Source organism: Oncorhynchus masou, chromosome 6, assembly GCF_036934945.1.
Source record: "Oncorhynchus masou masou isolate Uvic2021 chromosome 6, UVic_Omas_1.1, whole genome shotgun sequence".
Classification (NCBI taxonomy): domain Eukaryota; kingdom Metazoa; phylum Chordata; class Actinopteri; order Salmoniformes; family Salmonidae; genus Oncorhynchus; species Oncorhynchus masou.
The window spans coordinates 55,406,526-55,429,352 of record NC_088217.1 but is presented as its reverse complement, the minus strand read 5'-3'; the positions used below and the strand labels follow the sequence as shown (position 1 = coordinate 55,429,352).

Here is a 22,827-nt window from a genome sequence, read left to right as displayed (position 1 = left end):
ACTTTCTGTACTTCCTCACAACACAAGGAAAATATTGTATTCCTGTAAACTTCCATATAGAGGCTTTGATTGTATACCGCTCAATTGAAGCTGTAGCTGGGTCAATGGTGCCCAGGTGTGCAGTGGGCATGTCACTAATAACTAAAGAATACAATGTATTTAAGATATAACACATTGAAATTATCAAGTCTCCTGAGTACTTGGGGCAGCTGAATCTCATCATGCATTCATTACTACTCCGTATTAATTACCAGTGAGTCTCTGTCCTCTCTCCAGACAATGACACAAGGAGAGGGTCTTGACGATAGATGTGGAACAGGAATAAAGCAAGGCATAAAACTTCCTTCCCAGCAGAACTGTTTTGTTTACTCCTTCTCACAAATTTGCTTGAGCAGGAAAAAAATACCTCACACATTTGTCTGTCCAATGGCTTCCCTAATATACTGCCTTCCACCCTTCTAATTCTTCTGTTCTCAAAAAGCCTTTCCTCGGTTCCATCCCTCTCGCTCTTTCGCACTCTCTCACCTCGGTATTTGATAAAGATTAACACAATGGCCACTTCCTAACCGAATTAAATACATACCGGTAGTTATATCAAAGTTAAATGCCGAAAATATTATATCCGCAATGTCACAAAGCAGAAAACAAACAAACAAAACATCAATAGCCACTACAATGTCAAATATGATTTTGAGTTCAGTACCATTTCCTTGATTTTGCGGAACCGCGACTATGGTGTATCGACATTAGCTAGCATTACCATGCTAGCAACGCTAGTCAACATAGGCCACTACAAGGTAATCAGCTTGCATTAGCTCGCTAGTATTAGCTACCTACCTAGCCAGCCTAGCAAAATCTAATCCAATGGAAACCGATGCAACCCTGCTGGCTAATGGCTAGCTAGATTACCAATGGTGACAACGAGGTCCTTATGCGATTTAAGGCATCAATAAGCGCCATCGTGCAGAAACAGCTAAGAAAATACTGGTTTGTGAGCTCGCTAAGTTAGCTAGCAAGGTGGCTATGACAGTTACCAATGTGCATGCACAAATGCATGATGGCATGTTGTATCAAAGTCAAGAAGGCAAGTAGAACAGACTGTCTCTCTGGGACTGGACTGATTGTTACTAGTTGTCATACCTGCTTAGTCCAAGATGGCATAGCAGTCAGATGTCCATGGTCCTCGTCTTGTCGTGACTCGTGTACATATATATTTACAGCTTTCTTTGCATTCTTTTATATATTTTATTTTCCAAAAACTCAAATTCAAAACACTCTCCTGCAACACGCCTCACCAATTTAAAAAAAATATATTATTTACCTCAAATCTGATATTCACAATAGAAGCTAGCCAGAAGCTAGCGTTAGTATTCAGCTAACCACGGTTGATGGTCATCAGCTATCTTTTAGCTCGCCAGTTTTGTACAACGCGACTCAGACCAGAACATACCGGGACCTATTTTTCTCTCCATATCACCGGATTTCAACCGAAAGCTCTAGACATTTACACCTGGATGTCGCAGCTAGCTAGCTGCTATCTGAGTGACTATTGGCTTATGTCAATCCCGGAGCAAACATCAATTATTCCAGAGCAAGCCAGCTGAAGAGTTCCATCAGCCACTCCTGGGCTACAATCACCTATCCGGATTCGTTTTACTGCCAATGCAGAGCCCCACCGGGCCTTCACGAATGGACTACCAACGTTATCTGCCCGAGGCAGTTATCCAACTGGCCCCTCCGTCGCGACGTTACCTGAACGCCCATCTGCGGCTCGCTAATCGTTAGCTGTCTTATCGGCTGCTATCTGAATAGGTCTATCGGACAATTTTTCTTGGGTCACTATAACTATATCTGTTTTGCCAATTGGATTGATCCCCTCTACCACACAGAACACCACTAATCTACCGACGGAAACACACGAGGTGGCTAAAAACATACCTCCATCCTATGCTAGCTTGTTACCGATGGCCCGGTTAGCTGTCTGAATCGCCGTAACCCCAACCAACCTCACTACTCACTGGACCCTTATGATCACTCAACTAAGCATGCCTCTCCTTAATGTCAATATGCCTTGTCCATTGCTATTCTGGTTAGTGTTTATTGCCATATTTCACTGTAGAGCCTCTAGCCCTGCTCATTATACCTTATGCAACCTTTCAGTTCCACCACCCACACATGCGATGACATCACCTGGTTTCAATGATGTTTCTTGAGACAATATCTCTCTCATCATAACTCAATACCTAGGTTTACCTCCACTGTATTCACATCCTACCATACCTTTGTCTGTACATTATACCTTGAAGCTATTTTATCGCCCCCAGAAACCTCCTTGAACTCTCTGTTCCTGGACGTTCTAGACGACCAATTCTCATAGCTTTTAGCCGTACCCTTATCCTACTCCTCCTCTGTTCCTCTGGTGATGTAGAGGTGAATCCAGGCCCTGCAGTGCCTAGCTCCACTCCTATTCCCCAGGCACTCTCTTTTGATGACTTCTGTGTCATGCATGTTAACATTAGAAGCCTCCTTCCTAAGTTTGTTTTATTCACTGCTTTAGCACACTCTGCCAACCTGGATGTTCTAGACATGTCTGAGTCCTGGCTTAGGAAGACCACCAAACATTCTGAAATCTTCATCCCTAACTACAACATTTTCAGACAAGATAGGATGTCCAAAGGGGGCGGTGTTGCAATCTACTGCAGAGATAGCCTGCAGGGTTCTGTCCTACTATCCAGGTCTGTACCCAAACAATTTGAACTTCTACTTTTAAAAATCCACCTCTCTAAAAACAAGTCTCTCACCGTTGCCGCCTGCTATAGACCACCCTCTGCCCCCAGCTGTGCTCTGGACACCATATGTGAGCTGAATGCCCCCCATCTATCTTCAGAGCTCGTGCTGCTAGGGGACCTAAACTGGAACATGCTTAACACCCCAGACATCCTACAATCTAAGCTTGATGCCCTCAATCTCACACAAATTATCAATGAACCTACCAGATACCACCCCAAAGCCGTAAACACGGGCACCCTCATAGATATCATCCTAACCAACTTACCCTCTAAATAAACCTCTGCTGTTTTCAACCAAGATCTCAGCGATCACTGCCTCATTGCCTGCATCCGTAATGGGTCAGCGGTCAAACGACCTCCATGCATCACTGTCAAACGTTCGTAGAAACACTTCAGTGAGCAGGCCTTTCTAATCAACCTGGCCGGGGTATCCTGGAAGGATATTGATCTCATCCCGTCAGTGCCTTCCTCACCATCTTAAATAAGCATGCCCCATTCAAGAAATTTAGAACCAGGAACAGATATAGCCCTTGGTTCTCTCCAGACCTGACTGCCCTTAACCAACACCTATGGTGTTCTGCCTCAGCGTCAAACAGCCCCCGTGATATGCAACTTTTCAAGAAAGCTAGAAACCAATACACATAGGCAGTTAGAAAGGCTAGCTTTTTCAAGCAGAAATTTGCTTCCTGCAACACAAACTATATAAGAATAAGAACACCTCCCCCAGCTGCCCACTGCACTGAGGATAGGAAACATTGTCACCACCAATAAATCCACTATAATTGAGAATTTCAGCATTTTTCTACGGCTGGCCATGCTTTCCACCTGGCTACCCCTACCCCGGTCAACAGCACTGCACCCCCCACAGCAACTCGCCTGGGGTATGTCTCTATCAGTTTTGCACATCGAGAGACTGACATTTTTTCCCATTCCTCCTTGCAAAACAGCTCGAGCTCAGTGAGGTTGGATGGAGAGCATTTTTGAACAGTAGTTTTCAGTTCTTTCCACAGATTCTCGATTGGATTCAGGTCTGGACTTTGACTTGGCCATTCTAACACCTGGATATGTTTATTTTTTAACCTTTCCATTGTAGATTTTGCTTTATGTTTTGGATCATTGTCTTGTTGGAAGACAAATCTCCGTCCCAGTCTCAGGTCTTTTGCAGACTCCATCAGGTTTTCTTCCAGAATAGTCCTGTATTTGGCTCCATCCATCTTCCCATCAATTTTAACCATCTTCCCTGTCCCTGCTGAAGAAAAGCAGGCCCAAACCATGATGCTGCCACCACCAAGTTTGACAGTGGGGATGGTGTGTTCAGAGTGATGAGCTGTGTTGCTTTTACGCCAAACAGTTTTGCATTGTTGCCAAAAAGTTCAATTTTGGTTTCATCTGACCAGAGCACCTTCTTCCACATGTTTGGTGTGTCAATATTATATATATTATATTATATTATTCAATATTATCGCTTGCACAGTGCTCCTTGGTATGTTTAAAGCTTGGGAAATCTTTTTGTATCCAAATCCGGCTTTAAACTTATTCACAACAGTATCTCAGACCTGCCTGGTGTGTTCCTTGTTCTTCATGATGCTCTCTGCGCTTTTAACGGACCTCTGAGACTATCACAGTGCAGGTGCATTTATACGGAGACTTGATTACACACAGGTGGATTGTATTTATCATCATTAGACATTTAGGTCAACATTGGATCATTCAGAGATCCTCACTGAACTTCTGGAGAGAGTTTGCTGCACTGAAAGTAAAGGGGCTGAATAATTTTGCACGCCCAATTTTTCAGTTTTTGATTTGTTAAAAAAGTTTGAAATATCCAATAAATGTCATTCCACTTCATGATTGTGTCCCACTTGTTGTTGATTCTTCACAAAAAAATAGTTTTATATCTTTATGTTTGAAGCCTGAAATGTGGCAAAAGGTCGCAAAGTTCAAGGGGGCCGAATACTTTCGCAAGGCACTGTATATCTATCCTACCCTGCCATTCTAAGGTCTTCAAAAGCCAAGTCAACAAACAGATTACCGACCATTTCGAATCCCACCATACCTTCTTCGCTATGCAATCAACCTCAGCCACGCTCAAGGTCCTAAATGATATCTTAACCGCCATCAATAAGAAACAATATTGTGCAGCCGTATTCATTGATCTGGCCAAGGCTTTCGAATTTGTCAATCACCACATCCTCATCAGCAGACTCGATAGCCTTGGTTTCTCAAATGATTGCCTCGCCTGGTTCGCCAACTACGTCTCTGATAGAGTTCAGTGTGTCAAATCGGAGGGCCTGTTGTCCGGGCCTCTGGCAGTCTCTATGGGGCTGCCACAGGGTTCAATTCTTGGACTGACTCTCTTCTCTGTATACATCAATGATGTCACTCTTGCTGCTGGTGAGTCTCTGATCCACCTCTACGCAGACGACACCATTCTGTGTACATTTGGCCCTTCTTTGGACACTGTGTTAACAACCCTCCAGACGTGCTTCAATGCCATGCAACTCTCCTTCCGTGGCCTCCAATTGCTCTTAAATACAAGTAAAACTAAATGCATGCTCTTCAACCGATCGCTGCCTGCACCTGCCCGCCCGTCCAACATCACTACTCTGGACGGTTCTGACTTAGAATATATGGACAACTACAAATACCTAGATATCTAGTAAGACTGCAAACTCTCCTTCCAGACTCACATCAAACATCTCCAATCCAAAGTTAAATCTAGAATTGGCTTCCTATTTCGCAACAAAGCATCCTTCACTCATGCTGCCAAACATACCCTTGTAAAACTGACCATCATACTGATCCTCGACTTTGGTGATGTCATTTACAAAATAGCCTCCAATACCCTACTCAATAAATTGGATGCAGTCTATCACAGTGCCATCCGTTTTGTCACCAAAGCCCCATATACTACCCACCACTGCGACCTGTACGCTCTCGTTGGCTGGCCCTCGCTTCATACTCGTCGCCAAACCCACTGGCTCCCTGCTAGGTAAAGTCCCACCTTATCTCAGCTCGCTGGTCACCATAGCAGCACCCACCTGTAGTACGCACTCCAGCAGGTATATCTCTCTGGTCACCTCCAAAACCAATTCTTCATTTGGCCGCCTCTCCTTCCAGTTCTCTGCTGCCAATGACTGGAACGAACTGCAAAAATCTCTGAAACTGGGTACACTTATCTCCCTCACTAGCATTAAGCACCAGCTGTCAGAAAAGCTCACAGATTACTGCACCTGTACATAGCCCATCTATAATTTAGCCCAAACAACTACCTCTCCCCCTACTGTATTTATTTATTTTGCTCCTTTGCACCACATTATTTCTATCTCTACCTTGCACATTCTTCCACTGCAAATCTACCATTCCAGTGTTTTACTTGCTATATTGTATTTACTTCGTTTTTGCCTTTACCTCCCTTATCTCACCTCATTTGCTCACATTGTATATATACTTATTTTTCTACTGTATTATTGACTGTATGTTTGTTTTATTCCATGTAACTCTGTGTTGTTGTATGTGTCGAACTGCTTTGCTTTATCTTGGCCAGGTCGCAATTGTAAATGAGAACTTGTTCTCACCTCGCCTACCTGGTTAAATAAAGGTTAAATAAAAAAATAAAAAATTGGCTACCGCTATTGAGGGCTTGCATGTGCGTCACAAATCACCTAGCAACCACACCAGGCGCAATGTTGGAAGACCAGAATCAGTCTGTTGGATGCCTCCAAAAATCCCCATGATCGGCTGTGTTCTGCAACCACCGGAAACTTTGGGAAGATTGCCCATTATTTATTTTTTTGTAAGGACTCATAAAACCGAGGCAGTGGAAGAACGTATTTCCAAGTAAATAAATACATTTAGAAAATGATCAAAAGCAAGCTATTATTGGCTAGCTTGCTAAAGACACTTAGTGTGTAGGCTAACTCAAATGAGCTGCTCAAGTAATGTTCGCTACCTAGCGAAGCGAATTGAAAATCACCGGCTTGCTAACTTCATATTACCTAGTCAGCTAGCTATCTTGATGCATTTAATGTTGTAACTAAATGCATTTGTAGTTAGCTAGCTAACAACCAAGGAATAGGGTGAAAGGATTAGCTAGCAGTTCCAGCTGTCAGAGAAGGGTGAGTAGGCTGCCCTGGATAGAGCAGGTACCTTTTAGGGAGGACATTGTGGAAATATTCTCCAGTTCCAGTCCCTAGCGAGAAAAACTGCGGACAACGATATATAGCAACATAATATTCAGGGCTGTTTATTTTTTGTATAATGCAGCCTGTTTCTTTGTTGATGTTTTCTGTCCTCAGATAGAGTCGTGAAACCCTGTCTGCAGATGAAGAGGTCCAAATGAATGTTCCAAGAGAATACGGGTACATCCTTGAATACCATGGATTATATGTGTACCTTTATTGGCAAATTTTGTGAGCAAAAAAATACATTTTAAAAGTCACACAGAATGTATAAACCTACTACAACTGGAGCAGGCCAACCCTGCTGGGTGTGCAGGGTTCTGTTCCAGCCCAGCACTAACACATCTGATTCAATATATCAAACCTAATTAGTTAGCAATCAAGTGTGCTATTGCTGGGCTGAAACGGAGGTCTACTCACCCTGTAGATCAGTGATCAGTCGAGTGAGGTTGGCCACCTCTGGTTTTGACTTTTTTTCGTTGTTCACCTGAAATGATGCTTTAGTAGTAATGGCCTACTTGTTACTAAAATGTCTAACCTTGACATATGAGTCAGCTTACATGTACGCTTTGAAATAGTGTTGGTTCTTTGAAGTTAAGTGTTTAAACTTGTTTTAATTGTTAACTTAACTATATTTCAAGACAAACTAGTGTCGATGTTGATTAATCACAGATCACAATCCTGCAGCATAGGGGAAGGGAATCTGTCTCTGTTTCTGTGTTATATTCTCAAATGAGCATTACCTTTTTGTTCAGGCATAAGCAATTCTTTCAGGATATCATCCATGTGAACCCATTTTCTAACTGATAATGGCATGCAACACCAGTGCCGCCATAGGTCTATAGCAATTGTTCCCAACACCAGTCCTTGCGTACCTCCAAAAGCACAAACACACCTGATTCAACTCGTTGAGGGCCTGATGATTAGTTGACAAGTTGAATCAGGTGTGTTTGTCCGGGTCTACAATAGAACTGTACTGTTGGGAGTACTCGGGACCGGAGTTGGGAACCACTGACCAACAGTATGATGGCAATTGTCTTATGGGCATTTGCAATGCACCTCTTGACATTGTGCATCTGAAGTAGAGAATAGCTTAACGCACACGTTGTTTACACTTTTCAGCTATGTGTCCTCTTATTTCAAAACGATACCAGTGGACAATGTATGAGGCTAATCATTATACTAGATGTTGCACATGCCTTGTGCTGACATGAAATTGTTTATTGCAAATCCAACCCTTGTAATCTAGGTGGTGAAATGTCTGGAAGCAGGAGATAATGGGATCCTTAGCTTAAAACATACAACTACCACCATGTTCAATGCCAGATACTTTTCTACCAGAAGGTCTGTGTGGTACTTAGAGGTGCCAGTGTGATAATGAAGATGATTTGCCTAAGACTACCACAACAATTACATTGTCTTTGCTGAATGTGTTTGTAAAAGAAAGGCAATAGTTATAAGAAATACTTTTTATTCAATGGGGCTAAGCAAAGCAGAGATTACCTTTTCATTTTACCCATGTTTACAATATCAATAATAGTCTTTTACACTTTCAAAATTACATTATATATATATTCATACACTTTAAGGGGGGCACTTTGTCATGACGACAAGGTGAAGGTGCTCTCTACTTGAATGGCACAACAGTATCATTCAGATTGTCCAAAGCACAGCATATGACAACCCTCTCATATAACTGGGATGTCTCCGTTCATATCTGTAAAATCACACAGTAGAAGTAGAAACGGATGCTGCTGCAGCATTGCTCGTCTTCACAGTCAACATTTCTTTTATTTTTTTAACTAGGCAAGTCAAGACATAGGTGTCTTGATAGACGTCAGCTGGTGAACCTACAGGACATAAGCAAATGAGAAGCACACCTGATGTTAGAACTTCAGCATCACCTACACCATCAGGTAACTTACGTGTTTGGTTGTGCTTAATTCATTCATATGTTTTAGTGTCATATAAAGATTAAATCCATTGTTGGTCAACCGATCTTCAACATATCAGGTTGTCCTATCCCATTGAGGCCTTTGTCCCATGCTGTAATATCCATACATTTCCCCCTCCGCTTATGAACAAAGTTATCAAATTATCATTGTGTTATCACACGAATATATGATACCCACGGCAGTATGTTTGGACAATAATGCCCTCCAGGCTATATGGATGTCATATTGTACAATTTGCATCTCCCCTTTTCATGATCATGGCTAGAAGGGATCCAGCTTTTGTCAAATGAATGTAATATTTGACATTTCATAGCAGATTAGGAGGATTTACGCAGCAGGTTAGGAGAATTAGGTTAAATATAACCTTTTATGTGCATTTGACAAAAGCTGGATCCCTTTTAGCCAGGACCCCTTTTCGGTTAAGATTTCATGGTTGCGTTCAAGACAAAGTCATTGTTAATGATCTGTTGTCAATGTCAGTAGAGTAGGCCTAGACTACCATCATAGTCTTCTCCAGTCACATAACGTGCAAGTTAGTAGAATTGCATGAAATGTTTATCAAAAGGCAACATTTCTCCCATGCAAGGGAAAGAAACATCTCTGATACAGCCTGTAAACGTATGCCACTACACGCTTATTAATAGCCAGAATTATCACTATCCAATCTACTCATCACATTAGGAATAGTAGGCTTACATTAGTCTGCAAATGCGATGTTAGAGGCATGCAATCTTTTGTTATAAAAGATCATTAAAAAAAAATAGCTTCCCCAAAACTTAACTCAAGCGACAACATGCTGATAGCTAGACAACAAGCTATTGAGCTAGCTAATTTTGGCTAACTTAGTGTTGATGTCCACTTGGTTAGTATAACAGCGAACCTAAACTCAAAATCAATCAGACTTGATTTACCAGTGATGAAATTATCATAGCAAACCATGTATTGACAACTGTCTGGGTTCAGGTTTTGACGGCCAAAAAAGGATTCTTCACTTTTCTGACAGTTCTTGAGTTTTATCTCATTGGTGTCACCAATCGTGTTTCAATGATTGCGGGGAATCTGTAAACCTTTTTTTCCCCCCGTTGTCTTTCCTGCCTGGTTAGAGCAGCCGAATACTTGACAGAAAATGACCGTGGTGATGAATCAACTAGCTTCAGGCACTGTTATCATGCAGTTTGGGGTAGCCACTCAGCTGTTGTCAGAATAATTGATGCGGTGGCCTTCCAAAATGGCCTCCAGGAGGCATTCTACATCAATTGCAAGCCCTCTATATCGTAAAAAATCATTAAATCTAAAATGAGCTTTTTGGTCTTAATTTAAGATTAAGGTTAGACATAAGGTTAGCACTGCAGTTAGGGTTAGGTTTAAAATCAGATTTTAAGAAGATACATTTTTAGAAATAAGCAGTTTATCCATAATAATGACTTTGTGGCTGTGGTAACTAGCGACAACTGACTGGAGTACCCATCTTAGCTAGCTAGCAGAGGGGTACAAAAGAGGCGGTACACAGATGCATATCTCATACAATTATATTTGGGTCTAGTCAATGACAACACGTGTTACAAAGTAAATACCTGTGTCAAATATATCTCATTGCATTACATGCTAGTGCAGAACATCTATAGTTGTGTTTTTTTGCACAGGAAAGAGGAGTCACCCATCAAGCTTGGATACACATTTATGTAGCCTGGCGGTTAAAAACGTTGGGCCAGTAACTGAAAGGTTGCTGGTTCGAATCCCTGAGGCAACTAGGGCTGCAGTCCAAACTGAAAGTAGACACCGATCAGCCCTTGAATGACATTTTACAACGTCACATCAGAGTGATTCTGAAATGAGAGTGATGATCAGAGAGGCAACGGCCTTGGTGGAAATCTTGTTGAGCTTAAAAACAACCAAACTAAATCAATTAATGTACCTAGCTAGCTAACGTAAACTCACCCCATTCCGTACAAATGTGCGCAACCGCAACATTCAAACGAGTCTACAAAGAAAACTAATGGGACTGTAGGGACTGTGTTGACTTCAAAATCGGGGGTGTGAACTAGGTTTCTATTCAAGCGTTGATCGACATGGTAATGGCTCTATAGTATTGGAGAAAAGTTTTAAAAAACTGACCCTCCGTTACATCTTGACGTGTCATGTCGTAATATACAGCACACATAACGCAACTATTTCTGTCTTACAATCTCTCTCCACCAGGTGTAGCACTTCTACCTTCCTTTAAAAACAAGAAATGGTCAGTGACGGGGGTAAGGGGTTCATGAAATCTCATTAAAATCCTTAAGAGTCAGCCTCCCGGGTGGCACAGTGATCTCTCTCCTATCCTGGGCTCAAACCCAGAATCTCACCTGAGATTCTGGGTTCAAGCCCAGGCCCCGCCGCCACCGGCCGCCCCCGGGAGGCCCATGGGGCGACGCACAATCGGCCCAGCATCATCCGGGTTAGGGAGGGCCTGGCCGGCAGGGACATCCCCGTCTCATCGTGCACCAGCGACCACCATGGCGGGCCAGGCACAGCGCACAAGACTCTCACGAACACAATTATCATGACTTCCACCAAAGTCAGTTCCTCTCCTTGTTTGGGCTGCAGTCGACGTCACCCGCTTTCTAGCCATCGCCGATCCACCCTTAATTTTTCCATTTGTCTTGTCTTGCTTTCCTACACACCTGGTTTCAATTTGCCAGCAGCATACCCCCCTGCATACCACTGCTGGCTTGCTTCTGAAGCTAAGCAGGGTTGGTCCTGGTCAGTTCCTGGGTGGGAGACCAGATGCTGCTGGAAGTGGTGTTGGAGGGCCAGTAGGAGGGGCTCTTTCCTCTTGTCTAAAACAAAAAAATGTCCCAGTGCCCCATGGCAGTTATAGGGGACACTGCCCTGTGTAGGGTGCCGTCTTTCGGGTGTCCTGACTCTCTGAGGTCATTAAAGATCCCATGGCACTTATCGTAAGAGTAGGGGTGTTAACCCCGGTGTCCTGGCTAAATTCCCAATCTGGCCCTCAAACCATCACGGTCAACTAATAATTTACAATTGGCTCATTCATCCCCCTCCTCTCCCCTGTAACTATTCCCCAGGTTGTTGCTGCAAATGAGAACGTGTTCTCCGTCAACTTACCTGGTAAAATAACGGATAAATAAAAATTCCCTCAGTATTAGACGTGTATATAACCCTCTGTTCCCCCCCATTTCTGTGTGTGTGTGTGTGGAATTGTTTGTTGTATGTGCTTGCTAGACTGGTTTGCGCTGGGTTATGTCAACCCACCTTCTGTTTAGTGTTCTTCGTGCCATGTTTTTGTTCGCTGAAATAAAAGGCTCCTTTGGCTACCAAACTTCTGCTCTCCTGCGCCTGACTCCCTTACAGCCAGTTACACATACCTAACAACAATGGTGTTCTTTGTTTTGCTCTATGACCCCCCACAAGTGTCCCGTGACTAGTCTGAAGGTAACCCATAGAGATGAATGGAAGTATGGAGGTAGTTTTGTGCCAACAAAAATAAGGGGTTAAATATGTGTCCAAAAAACTAAAATATACACTGTATTTCCTCAGCCTTCAAAACCTGATTCCTTATGATTTATTTTTTTACTGCCTTTTTATGCCATTTATGAATGTGTTGTTCAATGTGTTTCTATGGGTATAGTAGTAGAGGCCAAATTCAATTTATTTTTTTTATACCTAAAGGGGTCCTAAAATTCAAAATCAAATAGCTAAATGATCCATGGTATGACCATCTTAAAACAATTCCATACTGTACATTAGCTTAAGCCAATGGCTTGGACTTTTAGAGGTTGCATTTCAAAGCCTCCTTCAGATTCTTATTAGACATGCAATGTCTGTTTTAATAAAGCAGCTGTATACTTGGAGTGGGGGGGGGGGGGGGGGGATGTAGTGTTGTACTTGAATCATGAAGTAAGCAAACAAACTCCCACGATTGCCACTTTGACTCTCGTCACACATTCTTCTCCCCATCTCCTCAACTAACCCCTTCAAATCACACTATTCATGCACTCCCACTCGTCCCCACTTTCTCATTCTTATCCCCTCTTTCAGTTCTGTCATATAGGCCTCAACCTAATCTCTTGTGGACCGATCTACATTAACATAACTGGTTCATCTCAGCCTATGTCGCCCTTAAGTCTCTACAGTTTTTGTTGGTGACGGAGACACGGATTACCCCAGAGAACACTGCTACTCCTGCTGTTCTATCATCACTTAGTCCAAGAACATCTGGTCATTGCGGTGGTGAATTTGAATTCCATCTTGTCACTGTCACTTGTCCACTCAAGCTTTACATTGATGCCATCTATCACTCAGCGGCTGGAGCGTTCCTCAATGAGCTTGACACCGTGATAAGCTAATTTCCCGAAGATGGCTTACCACTCATCGTACTGGGTGACATAAAACTACACTACATCTCACTACAACCCCCCCCTTCATGTCTTTGATCAATACTTTGTTTATTTTTCTCTCCCTCCCTCTCTCCTCCAACCCTACCCACTCAGCCGCTATCCAGATGGTCATGCACCATCGCAATCTTTGCTCTCTCTCTCTCTCTTATCCTATCATCTCTTCCTTCTGTCTCCTGATTCTGCCTCTATGACCCTACTCTCTTCTCTTTCCACATCCTATGACTCTCACTGTCCCCTTTCCTCCTGGCTGGTTCAGCCATCCCCTCCTGCTCTGTGGTTTAGTGACTCACTCCGAGCTTACAGAATAGGACTGCGGGCAGCTGAGAGGTCATGGCGGAAAACTAAACTTACGGAGAACCTTATATCACTTTAAATTTCAAGCTTCTGCCTCTAATCCTCCCTCCTTAATCCTCAACCTCCCCCCCCCCTTCTCCCTCTCCACGGGTAACTTTATCAATCACTTTGAAAAGAAGAGACTTTTGCCCCTCTCTCTCCATAACCAATCGCCCAAGAACCTGCCCGCTCGATCCCCATCCCCTTCTCCAGACCATCTCTGGTGACCTTCTCCCATTCCTCATCAACTAATCCCTGACCACTGGCTTCATCCACTCTGACTTTAAGATGGCCAAAGTCGCTCCCCTCCTCAAGAAATGAAGACTCGAGCCCTTTGACGTCAACTACTACAGACCAGTATCTTCTTTCTTTCCTTCCCAATACACTTGAGCGTACTATCTATTGCTAACTCTCCCGTTATCTCTCTCAGAATGATCTTCTTGACCCTAACCAGTCAGGTTTCAAGACAAATCACTCAACTGAGACTGCTCTCCTCTGAGTCCCGGAGGCTCTCCAGAATGCTACAGCCCACCTGGTGTTCAACTTCCCAAGTCACCCCACCCCTCAGCAAACTCCACTGGCTTCCAGTTGAAGCTCGCATCCACTACAAGACCATGGTGTTTGCCTACGGAGCAGCAAAAGGAACTGCCCTTCCCTACCTTCAGGCTATGCTCAAACCACACCCCAACCCGAGCACTCTGTTCTGCCACATCTGATCTCTTGGCCATTCCACCTCTTCGGGGGTCAGCTACCGCTCAGCCCAGTCAATGCTCTTCTCTGTCTTGGCACCCCTAAGGTGGAAGCAGGACAGCAGAGTCCCTGCCCATCGTCCGAAAATGTCTGAAACCCTACCTCTTCAAAGAGTATCTTAAATTAATCCCAAGGTGCTATTACTACTAATTGTTGTAATTCTGGTTCAGCGCCTCGCCCCCTTTCTCTAATGACAATAATTTGTCGGAGCGAGTATAATTGTATTTATTTATTTTTTCTTTCTCTCTCCTTCTACTTCCCTCTCTGTTTATTTTAAGTAATCTCTTTTCTCATTATTTTTCCTTTGTATGTCTTTTTGTCCCTTTTCTGTCAACATAGTCTCATTAGAATAAGTAAAAAAATAAATTAAAAAGACTCTACAGGAGTAAAACATCCTGTCTATTCTCATTATCACACAATGACAACCAACAGCCTTGAAATGGACCCAGCAGTTTTGGGTAACAAGAGGGGGTCCAGGCAAGTAGGTACTTTTCAGGCAGGTACTTCAGCAACATTAGGGGTCCAGAAAAACAATCCCAACTGACACAGGTGGAAAACAAGACTGTGTGACTTTGCCACAACAAGAGCAAAAGGTAACAACAAGCAAATAGCGGGGATCAGAGATTTCAGTACCATGGACAGCGGTGAAACCATACTCCAGAGGTCTGGCGTTCACCACCACAGAACAGTGGACAGCGGCCAACTTTTCATCCGTAATGGTCTCATTTAGGACAACAGCAGTTTGAAAAAAAGTTATGATATCATCAGAGAGACTCACCCCAGTGGTTTCTCCAGTCTACTGGCAGGTGACCCCACGATCTCCCCCAGGGTACAGAACACTTGACCCAAGAAGTCCTGAGAGGGGGAGGAGAAGGAGGGAGAGAGAGGGGGGAAGAAGAGACAGACAGGATGGAGGAGGTATAGGGTTACAAAAGGGAAACAAGGGGAGAGGGGAAGTCAACAGGGATGAAGGGAGTTGGGGAGAAGATTGGACAAGGTGATAGCGAGAGCGAAAGAAGGGAGGGAGGTAATATACTGAGGTTATTAAAGTATGTTACATGCATTACAGTTGCGTTTGTTTTCTGTATCTAGCTAAAATATACTATAGCTACAGTACTAAAAGAAAAGGAAAGAGGCAGAGACGTACGTTGAGATCAGAAGGCTTCCAGAGGGCAGGGGAGAGCAGGCAGCAGGGTCAACAACAACAACAAAACACATCATGTACACACAAACACTACAATACCCAGAACACCTAGCACCACTCAAACCAGGAAGTGTAGCAGGAGAGAATACAGATTAGGTGTCATATAAGAGCTGTAAAAAAAAACATCCGGGAGGAATAGAATTCATGAAAATCATGCAATTGGAGATATGCAAATCTTCTCTTTGTATGCAAATGCCTCAAATAATCTGTTAGACTGTTTTGATCCAACAGTCTCCCCAGCGACAGAATGTGAAGATTGTTATCCTCTTATGAGCAGTCAAATAGTGACACGATGATTCATACATCCTGTTTATTCAATTCAAATGCACTAAAGCATTTCATGATCAATTCTAGTCTAGTTGAGGACACAGAAGGTACATTATTCTACAACAGTAATACAACTACTAATCATCTGCATATAAATGTAAATCCTGCACCAAAGCAGTGGTGGAAAAAGTACCCAATTGTCATACTTGAGTAAAAGTAAAGATACCTTAACAGAAAACGACTCAAGTAAAAGTGAAAGTCATCCAGTAAAATACTACTTGAGTAAAAGTAAAAAAGTATTTGGTTTTAAATATACTTAAGGTAATGTAATGTAATTACTAAAATATACTCAAAAGTATAAATCACTTCACATTCCTTTTATTAAACAAACCAGATGGGATAATAATATATATATATACAGTGGGGCAAAAAAGTATTTAATCAGCCACCAATTGTGCAAGTTCTCCCACTTAAAAAGATGACAGAGGCCTGTAATTTTCATCATAGGTACACGTTAACTATGACAGACAAAATGAGAAAAAAAATCCAGAAAATCACATTGAAGGATTTTTTATGATTTTATTTGCAAATTATGGTGGAAAAATAAGTATTTGGTCAATAACAAAAGTCTATCTCAATACTTTGTTATATACCCTTTGTTGGCAATGACAGAGGTCAAATGTTTTTTGTAAGTCTTCACAAGGTTTTCTCACACGGTTGCTGGTATTTTGGCCCATTCCTCCATGCAGATCTCCTTTAGAGCAGTGATGTTTTGGGGCTGTTGCTGGGCAACACGGACTTTCAACTCCCTCCAAAGATTTTCTATGGGGTTGAGATCTGGAGACTGGCTAGGCCACTCCAGGACCTTGAAATGCTTCTTACGAAGCCACTCCTTCGTTGCCTGGGCGGTGTGTTTGGGATCATTGTCGTGCTGAAAGACCCAGCCACGTTTCATCTTCAATGCCATTGGTAATGGAAGGAGGTTTTCACTCAAAATCTCACGATACATGGCCCCATTCATTCTTTCCTTTACACGGATCAGTCGTCCTGGTCCCTTTGCAGAAAAACAGCTCCAAATCATGATGTTTCCACCCCCATGCTTCACAGTTGGTATGGTGTTCTTTGGATGCAACTCAGCATTCTTTGCTCTCCAAACACAACGAGTTGAGTTTTTACCAAAAAGTTATATTTTGGTTTCATCTGACCATATGACATTCTCCCAATCTGCATCTGGATCATCCAAATGCTCTCTAGCAAACTTCAGATGGGCCTGGACATGTACTGGCTTAAGCAGGGGGACACGTCTGGCACTGCAGGATTTGAGTCCCTGACGGCGTAGTGTGTTACTGATGGTAGGCTTTGTTACTTTGGTCCCAGCTCTCTGCAGGTCATTCACTAGGTCCCCCTGTGTGGTTCTGGGATTTTTGCTCACCGTTCTTGTGATCATTTGGACCCCACGGGGTGAGATCTTGCGTGGAGCCCCAGATCGAGGCAGATTATCAGTGGTCTTGTATTTACATTTACATTTACATTTAAGTCATTTAGCAGACGCTCTTATCCAGAGCGACTTACATGTCTTCCATTTCCTAATAATTGCTCCCACAGTTGATTTCTTCAAGCCAAGCTGCTTACCTACTGCAGATTCAGTCTTCCCAGCCTGGTGCAGGTCTACAATTTTGTTTCTGGTGTCCTTTGACAGCTCTTTGGTCTTGGCCATAGTGGAGTTTGGAGTGTGACTGTTTGAGGTTGTGGACATGTGTCTTTTATACTGATAACAAGTTCAAACAGGTGCCATTAATACAGGTAATGAGTGGAGGACAGAGGAGCCTCTTAAAGAAGAAGTTACAGGTCTGTGAGAGCCAGAAATCTTGCTCGTTTGTAGGTTTCCACCATAATTTGCAAATAAATTCATTAAAAATCCTACAATGTGATTTTCTGGACGTTTTTTTTCTTCTCATTCTGTCTGTCATAGTTGGAAGTGTACCTATGATGAAACTTACAGGCCTCTCTCATCTTTTTAAGTGAGAGAACTTGCACAATTGGTGGCTGACTAAATACTTTTTTGCCCCACTGTGTGTGGGTGTGTGTGTGTGTGTGTATATATATATATATATATATGTATGTATGTATGTATGTATGTATGTATGTATGTATGTGTATATTAAGGATAGCCAGGAGCACACGCCAACACTCAGACATAATTTACAAGCGAATAATTTGTGTTTAGTTAGTCCGTCAGATCAGAGGCAGTAAGGATGACCAGGGTGGTTCTCTTGAGAAGTGTGTGAATTTGACCCTTTTCCTGGCCTGCTAAGCATTCAAAATGTAAGTACTTTTGGGTGTCAGGGAAAATGTATGGAATAAAAATAACATTATTTTCTTTAGGAATGTAGTGAAGCAAAAGGAAAAGTCGTCAAAAAATGTAAAGAGTAAAGTCAAGTACAGATACCCCCCAAAAAACTACGTAAGTAGTACTTGAAAGTGTTTTTTACTTAAGTACTTTACACCACTGCACCAAAGCCTACCACCTTTTCCTCCAATGGAGATGTTTCTTTATAATTGCCTAATTGTTATTTTGCACTGGACCCAGGCATACTGAACATACAGAAGGTTTGCCCTACTGTATGGTCACGGAGCCATTGTATGTACTTGTAGTAACAACCACATTGTATGAACAAACAAAAAGGTTCATAACATTTTCATGCTGTATATTTGGATACCTGGATGGTTCTTTGGGGGGGAAAGGGGGGATACCTTGTCAGTTGTCCAACAATGTATTCAAATGAAATGTGTCTTCCTTCCGCATTTAACCCAACCCCTCTGAATCAGAGAGGTGCGGGGGGCTGCCTTAATCGACATCCACGTCTTCGGCGCCCCGGGGTGGGTTAACTGCCTTGCTCAGGGCACAATGGTAGATTTTACCTTGTCAGCTCGGGGATTCGAGCCAGCAACCTTCCGGTTACTGGCCCAACTCTCTAACCACTAGGTTTGCATAAATCCATGAAGGTAGTTTGTTGACAGAACATGCAACATGTAGCAGGCACAACTAATCAAACCATGCAACTTCACGATCAGACCAGAGTCATAGATAAGGAGAGTTTGGCCAATCAGAGTGCAGGACTCTCATGTTTAATCTCTCTGGACATTCCATCAGTTGTCCATGATGAGTCCTATGCTTTTAGCTCTGATCATTTTCTTCAGGAAATTCTGTTAACTTGTATTGATCAATGATAACTTTGAAAAATCAATGGTTTCAAGTCAGTGGCGTTGATTATTGTTGGGAGTATTGGCCAATACCTGTTCATCTGTGTCTGTAGGTCTGAGAGGGTGTGTCACTCACGTGTTTGGACAGGTCTGGGCTTTTAGAGTCCACATCATATCTGGAGGAGAGATAGGTAACACAGGTTACATGTGCGTGTGTGTGTGTGAGAGCGAAAGAGAGAGCGAGAGAGAGAAGGAGAGAGAGAGAAAGGGATCTCTAACGAGGCCTCTGGTAGATGAACTTTCTTCGTGGCTCATTACTGACATCCATATAATCCAGCGTTTCCCAAAACTCTGTGTTCGGGACCCCAAGGCATGCATGTTTCACTTTTTTAACCTAACACTACAAAGCTGATTCAAAATTATCAAAGCTTCATGATTAGTTGATTATTTGTGTAGTGCTAGGCAAAAAACCCAAAACTCGCATGCCTTGAGGTCCCGAGGACCCGAGTTCAGGAAACCCTGATCTAATATTTTCACATCTATCAGTGTACGTGAGTAAATGCTAAGTGGGTCGTATTTCATCTTGGTTATCTATTTCACCTTCCTATTAGTGGGAAGATATCTCACCATTGGAGGCTAGTTGTTCATGGGCCTGATCACCTGCACGTGAGTGTAAAGGCCTGCACCAAAGCCTGCCACCTTATCCTCCGTTTCTTTAGAACTGCCTAATTGACCTTTGACCCACTGTATTTTGTTGATGCATACACGGGTATAGATGACGTAATGCATTATAGATGAGGCCGGTAACATGTTTTGACTGGTTGTTTCTTAGTGTCTCAAAGCTCAATTTGAGTGGTCTGCAATGCGTTTCTTATTCTCTCCAGCTGTGTTCTGCGTCACTGTGTCACTGTGGAGGGACACTTGAATACATTTCTCTTAACTCCTTGAACATAGAGACATCAAGGAGAAGGACATCCACTTTGTGAGCCCTGTGAAGATGAAACAGGCCGTGATACAATAGACCACTACAGCCCAGAGTCAGACGAGAGCCGCACATGCTGTAGCATGTGACGCAATACCGATCATGAATCAGGAGGACTCAGATTACTAAGGGTCATCACCTCAGAGCAAAAGGGGGTAGCTTCTCATTATGTCCGACTCTGTGTACTTCTACACTATACAAATTGGGGTGATCGTATTCGTCTGACAGGGTTGAATTGAACCTCTAATGGGAGGTCCTTGCTCCTCCATTCCCCTCTGTTCTTGCTGGATGGGACTGGTTGAGGATTGAAACCAAAGCCACATGTGTTTTTATCTCCCTACGTTTTTATCATTGAAGTCATAGATCACTTTAACTAACTGTTCACAGTTAAACTCCAAAAGAGAAGATGTTCTGTGAATATTATATTAGCCCGCCATATTCCATCATCGCCCAGCCATTTGCGGTTATAGTTTTCATTCCAAAATCCAATCCTAGCCCTGTTATTGCACTACCTCCTCCTGGATACATTATGTGTGAGAGAATGAGACAGCTGTGTGCCAACCACTATCGTGTCTGTCTGATGTTTACTATTGATGACTAAACACCATTCGAAAGGAGAGGAAACCGTCTCTAGGATTCCTCTCGGTGTGAACGTGAGGCCAACAAGGAACAGAATAGTCACTACTGTATAACGGAACGTGTCTTTTTAAAATGTATTTTACCTTTATTTAACTAGGCAAGTCAGTTAAGAACACATTCTTATTTTAAATGATGGCCTAGGAACAGTGGGTTAACTGCCTGTTCAGGGGCAGAATGACAGATTTGAACTTGCAACCTTTCGGGTACTAGTCGGGTACTACTCCAAAGCTCTAACCACTTGGCTATCCTGCCGCCCCAATATATGGTTCTTCATGTTTGCTTTGACAATGTAAGTCCCTACACTTTCCAAGCTAATATAGCCTCTTGAATTGAATTGAATGGAAAAACACAGAGAGGGGGAAAGAGAAAGACACAGAGACAGTGATACAGACAGAGAAAGAGAAAGAAAGGGAACAGAGGGAGGGTTGTATTGTGGGGACTCATCAGGGCCGGTGTTTAAAAGAAATAATCACTCACAAGTCAAAGCGTAGATTCTGCTTCTCCTCAAAGAAATAGTCCAGGATGTACTTCCTGACAAAGTCTGGGTTTAGAGTGTTGTCAATCACCTCTGTTCTCCCAAACTAGAGAGAAAGAGAGGGGGGGAAGCATTATTCAGCATTATACATATCTATCTCTCTCTCCGACACATACACACCTGTCAGAGAGAGAGACAGAAGAGGGATGATTAGGAGTATCACCCCGTGAATACCAACACATCACACACTCCTGTTGTGTGAGTGTGTTTCCTTGATCCTGTCTCGTCTCTTTTCTCCCATTCTAATTACTGAGGCAGAGAACGCCCACTCATCACCTCAACTCACCCTCCAGAGAGAGAGAGAGAGAGAGGGAGAGAAGGAGGGGGAGAGGAGAGGAGAGGAAGGAGGGGAAGAGAGGGAGAGAAGAATAGGAAGAGGGAAGAAGAGGGGAAAGGAGAGAAGGCTTGGCGAGAGAGTGTAGAGAGATGAAGGGTGAGAGGGAGGAGAGAGAGAGTGATACAGAGGGGCAGAGTTGGCAAGAGACATGAAAAGACAGAGTACAAGAGATGGGGTAGAGAAAGAGGCGGAATTAGCACCGGAGACCAGGAAAAGGGAGAGACAGGGAGATGAGAAAAGAGAGAGGGGGAGTAGAGAATAAAGATAAAGAGAGGGGGAGATGAGAAAGAGAGGGGGAGATGGGCGGGGGGTTAAACCCAGTTAATTACTGGGATTCTCACTCCTACACGAACGGCTGCAGATCCAGGAAAAAAGCCAGCAAGCTTGGAAGTCACCCAATCACACACCCCACCTAGTTCCGAAAGAGGACAGTGTGAGTGACATGACACTGTTGGTAAAGCCCATGGAGGAATCCTTAAATATAAGGTAGGGGTTACAACCCCTTCTCTAAATATAGCTGCTGTATGATACGGGTTTCAATCATGGAGACCTGGTAAGCCAATATGGTAATGGGATTCTCTGACTACACATTTAAACATGTCTGAAACAAAGACTATGTCGCCCAGTAAGGGGTCTGATTCTGATTGCAACTCTCTATGAGGAGATACAGTGGGGTGAAGTACACCCATTGATCTCACATGAATTGAGACTGTAAATAAACTGCTGAAATATGGTTGCTTCGGAGTCAAACTGGGGCAACGTCTGTCTACATCCCTTAACAGGGAGGCAGTGCCGTCTGCAGTGGTCGTGTAAAATGGGCCAATGTCTGTAATGTATGGGGAAACAAGTACAGAGAGGCAGCACAGTGGTTATATGGTGTATTGGTCAAAAGTAGTGCACTACATTGGGAATGGGGTGCCATTTGGGACACATACAATAACTGTTTTGTAAAATACTGGAAAAAAATCACTGTTTCAGTCTGGTTTCTAAGTAAAACGGGGCCGACATCTGAAGCCCTTAACAAGTGTACAGCGTGGTGAAACAGCAGCATTATGGTTGTGTGGTGTAGAAACCCAGTAGTTGAATGCGGTAGACTCTAGAGGCTTGTGCCCAGAGGTGGGCTGCAGTTTGTTCACAGCTATTTGTGTTGATCCATGAATTATTCAGACTGGGAAACAGAAAGCGAGAGAGAAAAGTGAGGGGGAGGGAGAGAAATGGAGAGAGAGAGAGAGAGAGAGAGAGAGATGG

General features: G+C 43.1%; 1 protein-coding gene and 1 long non-coding RNA gene across 4 annotated transcripts in view; one reads left to right on the top strand and one right to left on the bottom strand.

The window, feature by feature from the left end:
• LOC135542311 (copine-5) overlaps nucleotides 1-22,827 on the bottom strand; it is a 212,481-nt gene that overhangs the window by 136,425 nt on the left and 53,229 nt on the right. For 2 of the 3 annotated variants that reach the window (XM_064969190.1, XM_064969189.1), the window contains exons 4-6: nucleotides 21,185-21,288; nucleotides 19,223-19,262; nucleotides 15,190-15,266 (exon numbers count right to left, since the gene is read on the bottom strand). In XM_064969190.1, the coding sequence (XP_064825262.1) occupies nucleotides 15,190-15,266; nucleotides 19,223-19,262; nucleotides 21,185-21,288 (221 nt within the window). Of the gene's footprint in view, nucleotides 1-8,515; nucleotides 8,821-15,189; nucleotides 15,267-19,222; nucleotides 19,263-21,184; nucleotides 21,289-22,827 lie in introns of those variants that run through there. The other variant, XM_064969192.1, reaches the window with a different exon arrangement.
• LOC135542313 (uncharacterized) overlaps nucleotides 6,532-22,827 on the top strand; it is a 35,184-nt gene continuing 18,888 nt past the window's right edge. Inside the window, exons 1-3 of the long non-coding RNA XR_010456047.1 lie at nucleotides 6,532-6,629; nucleotides 7,088-7,150; nucleotides 8,777-8,886. This is a non-coding gene — a long non-coding RNA (uncharacterized LOC135542313). The remainder of the gene's footprint in view (nucleotides 6,630-7,087; nucleotides 7,151-8,776; nucleotides 8,887-22,827) is intronic.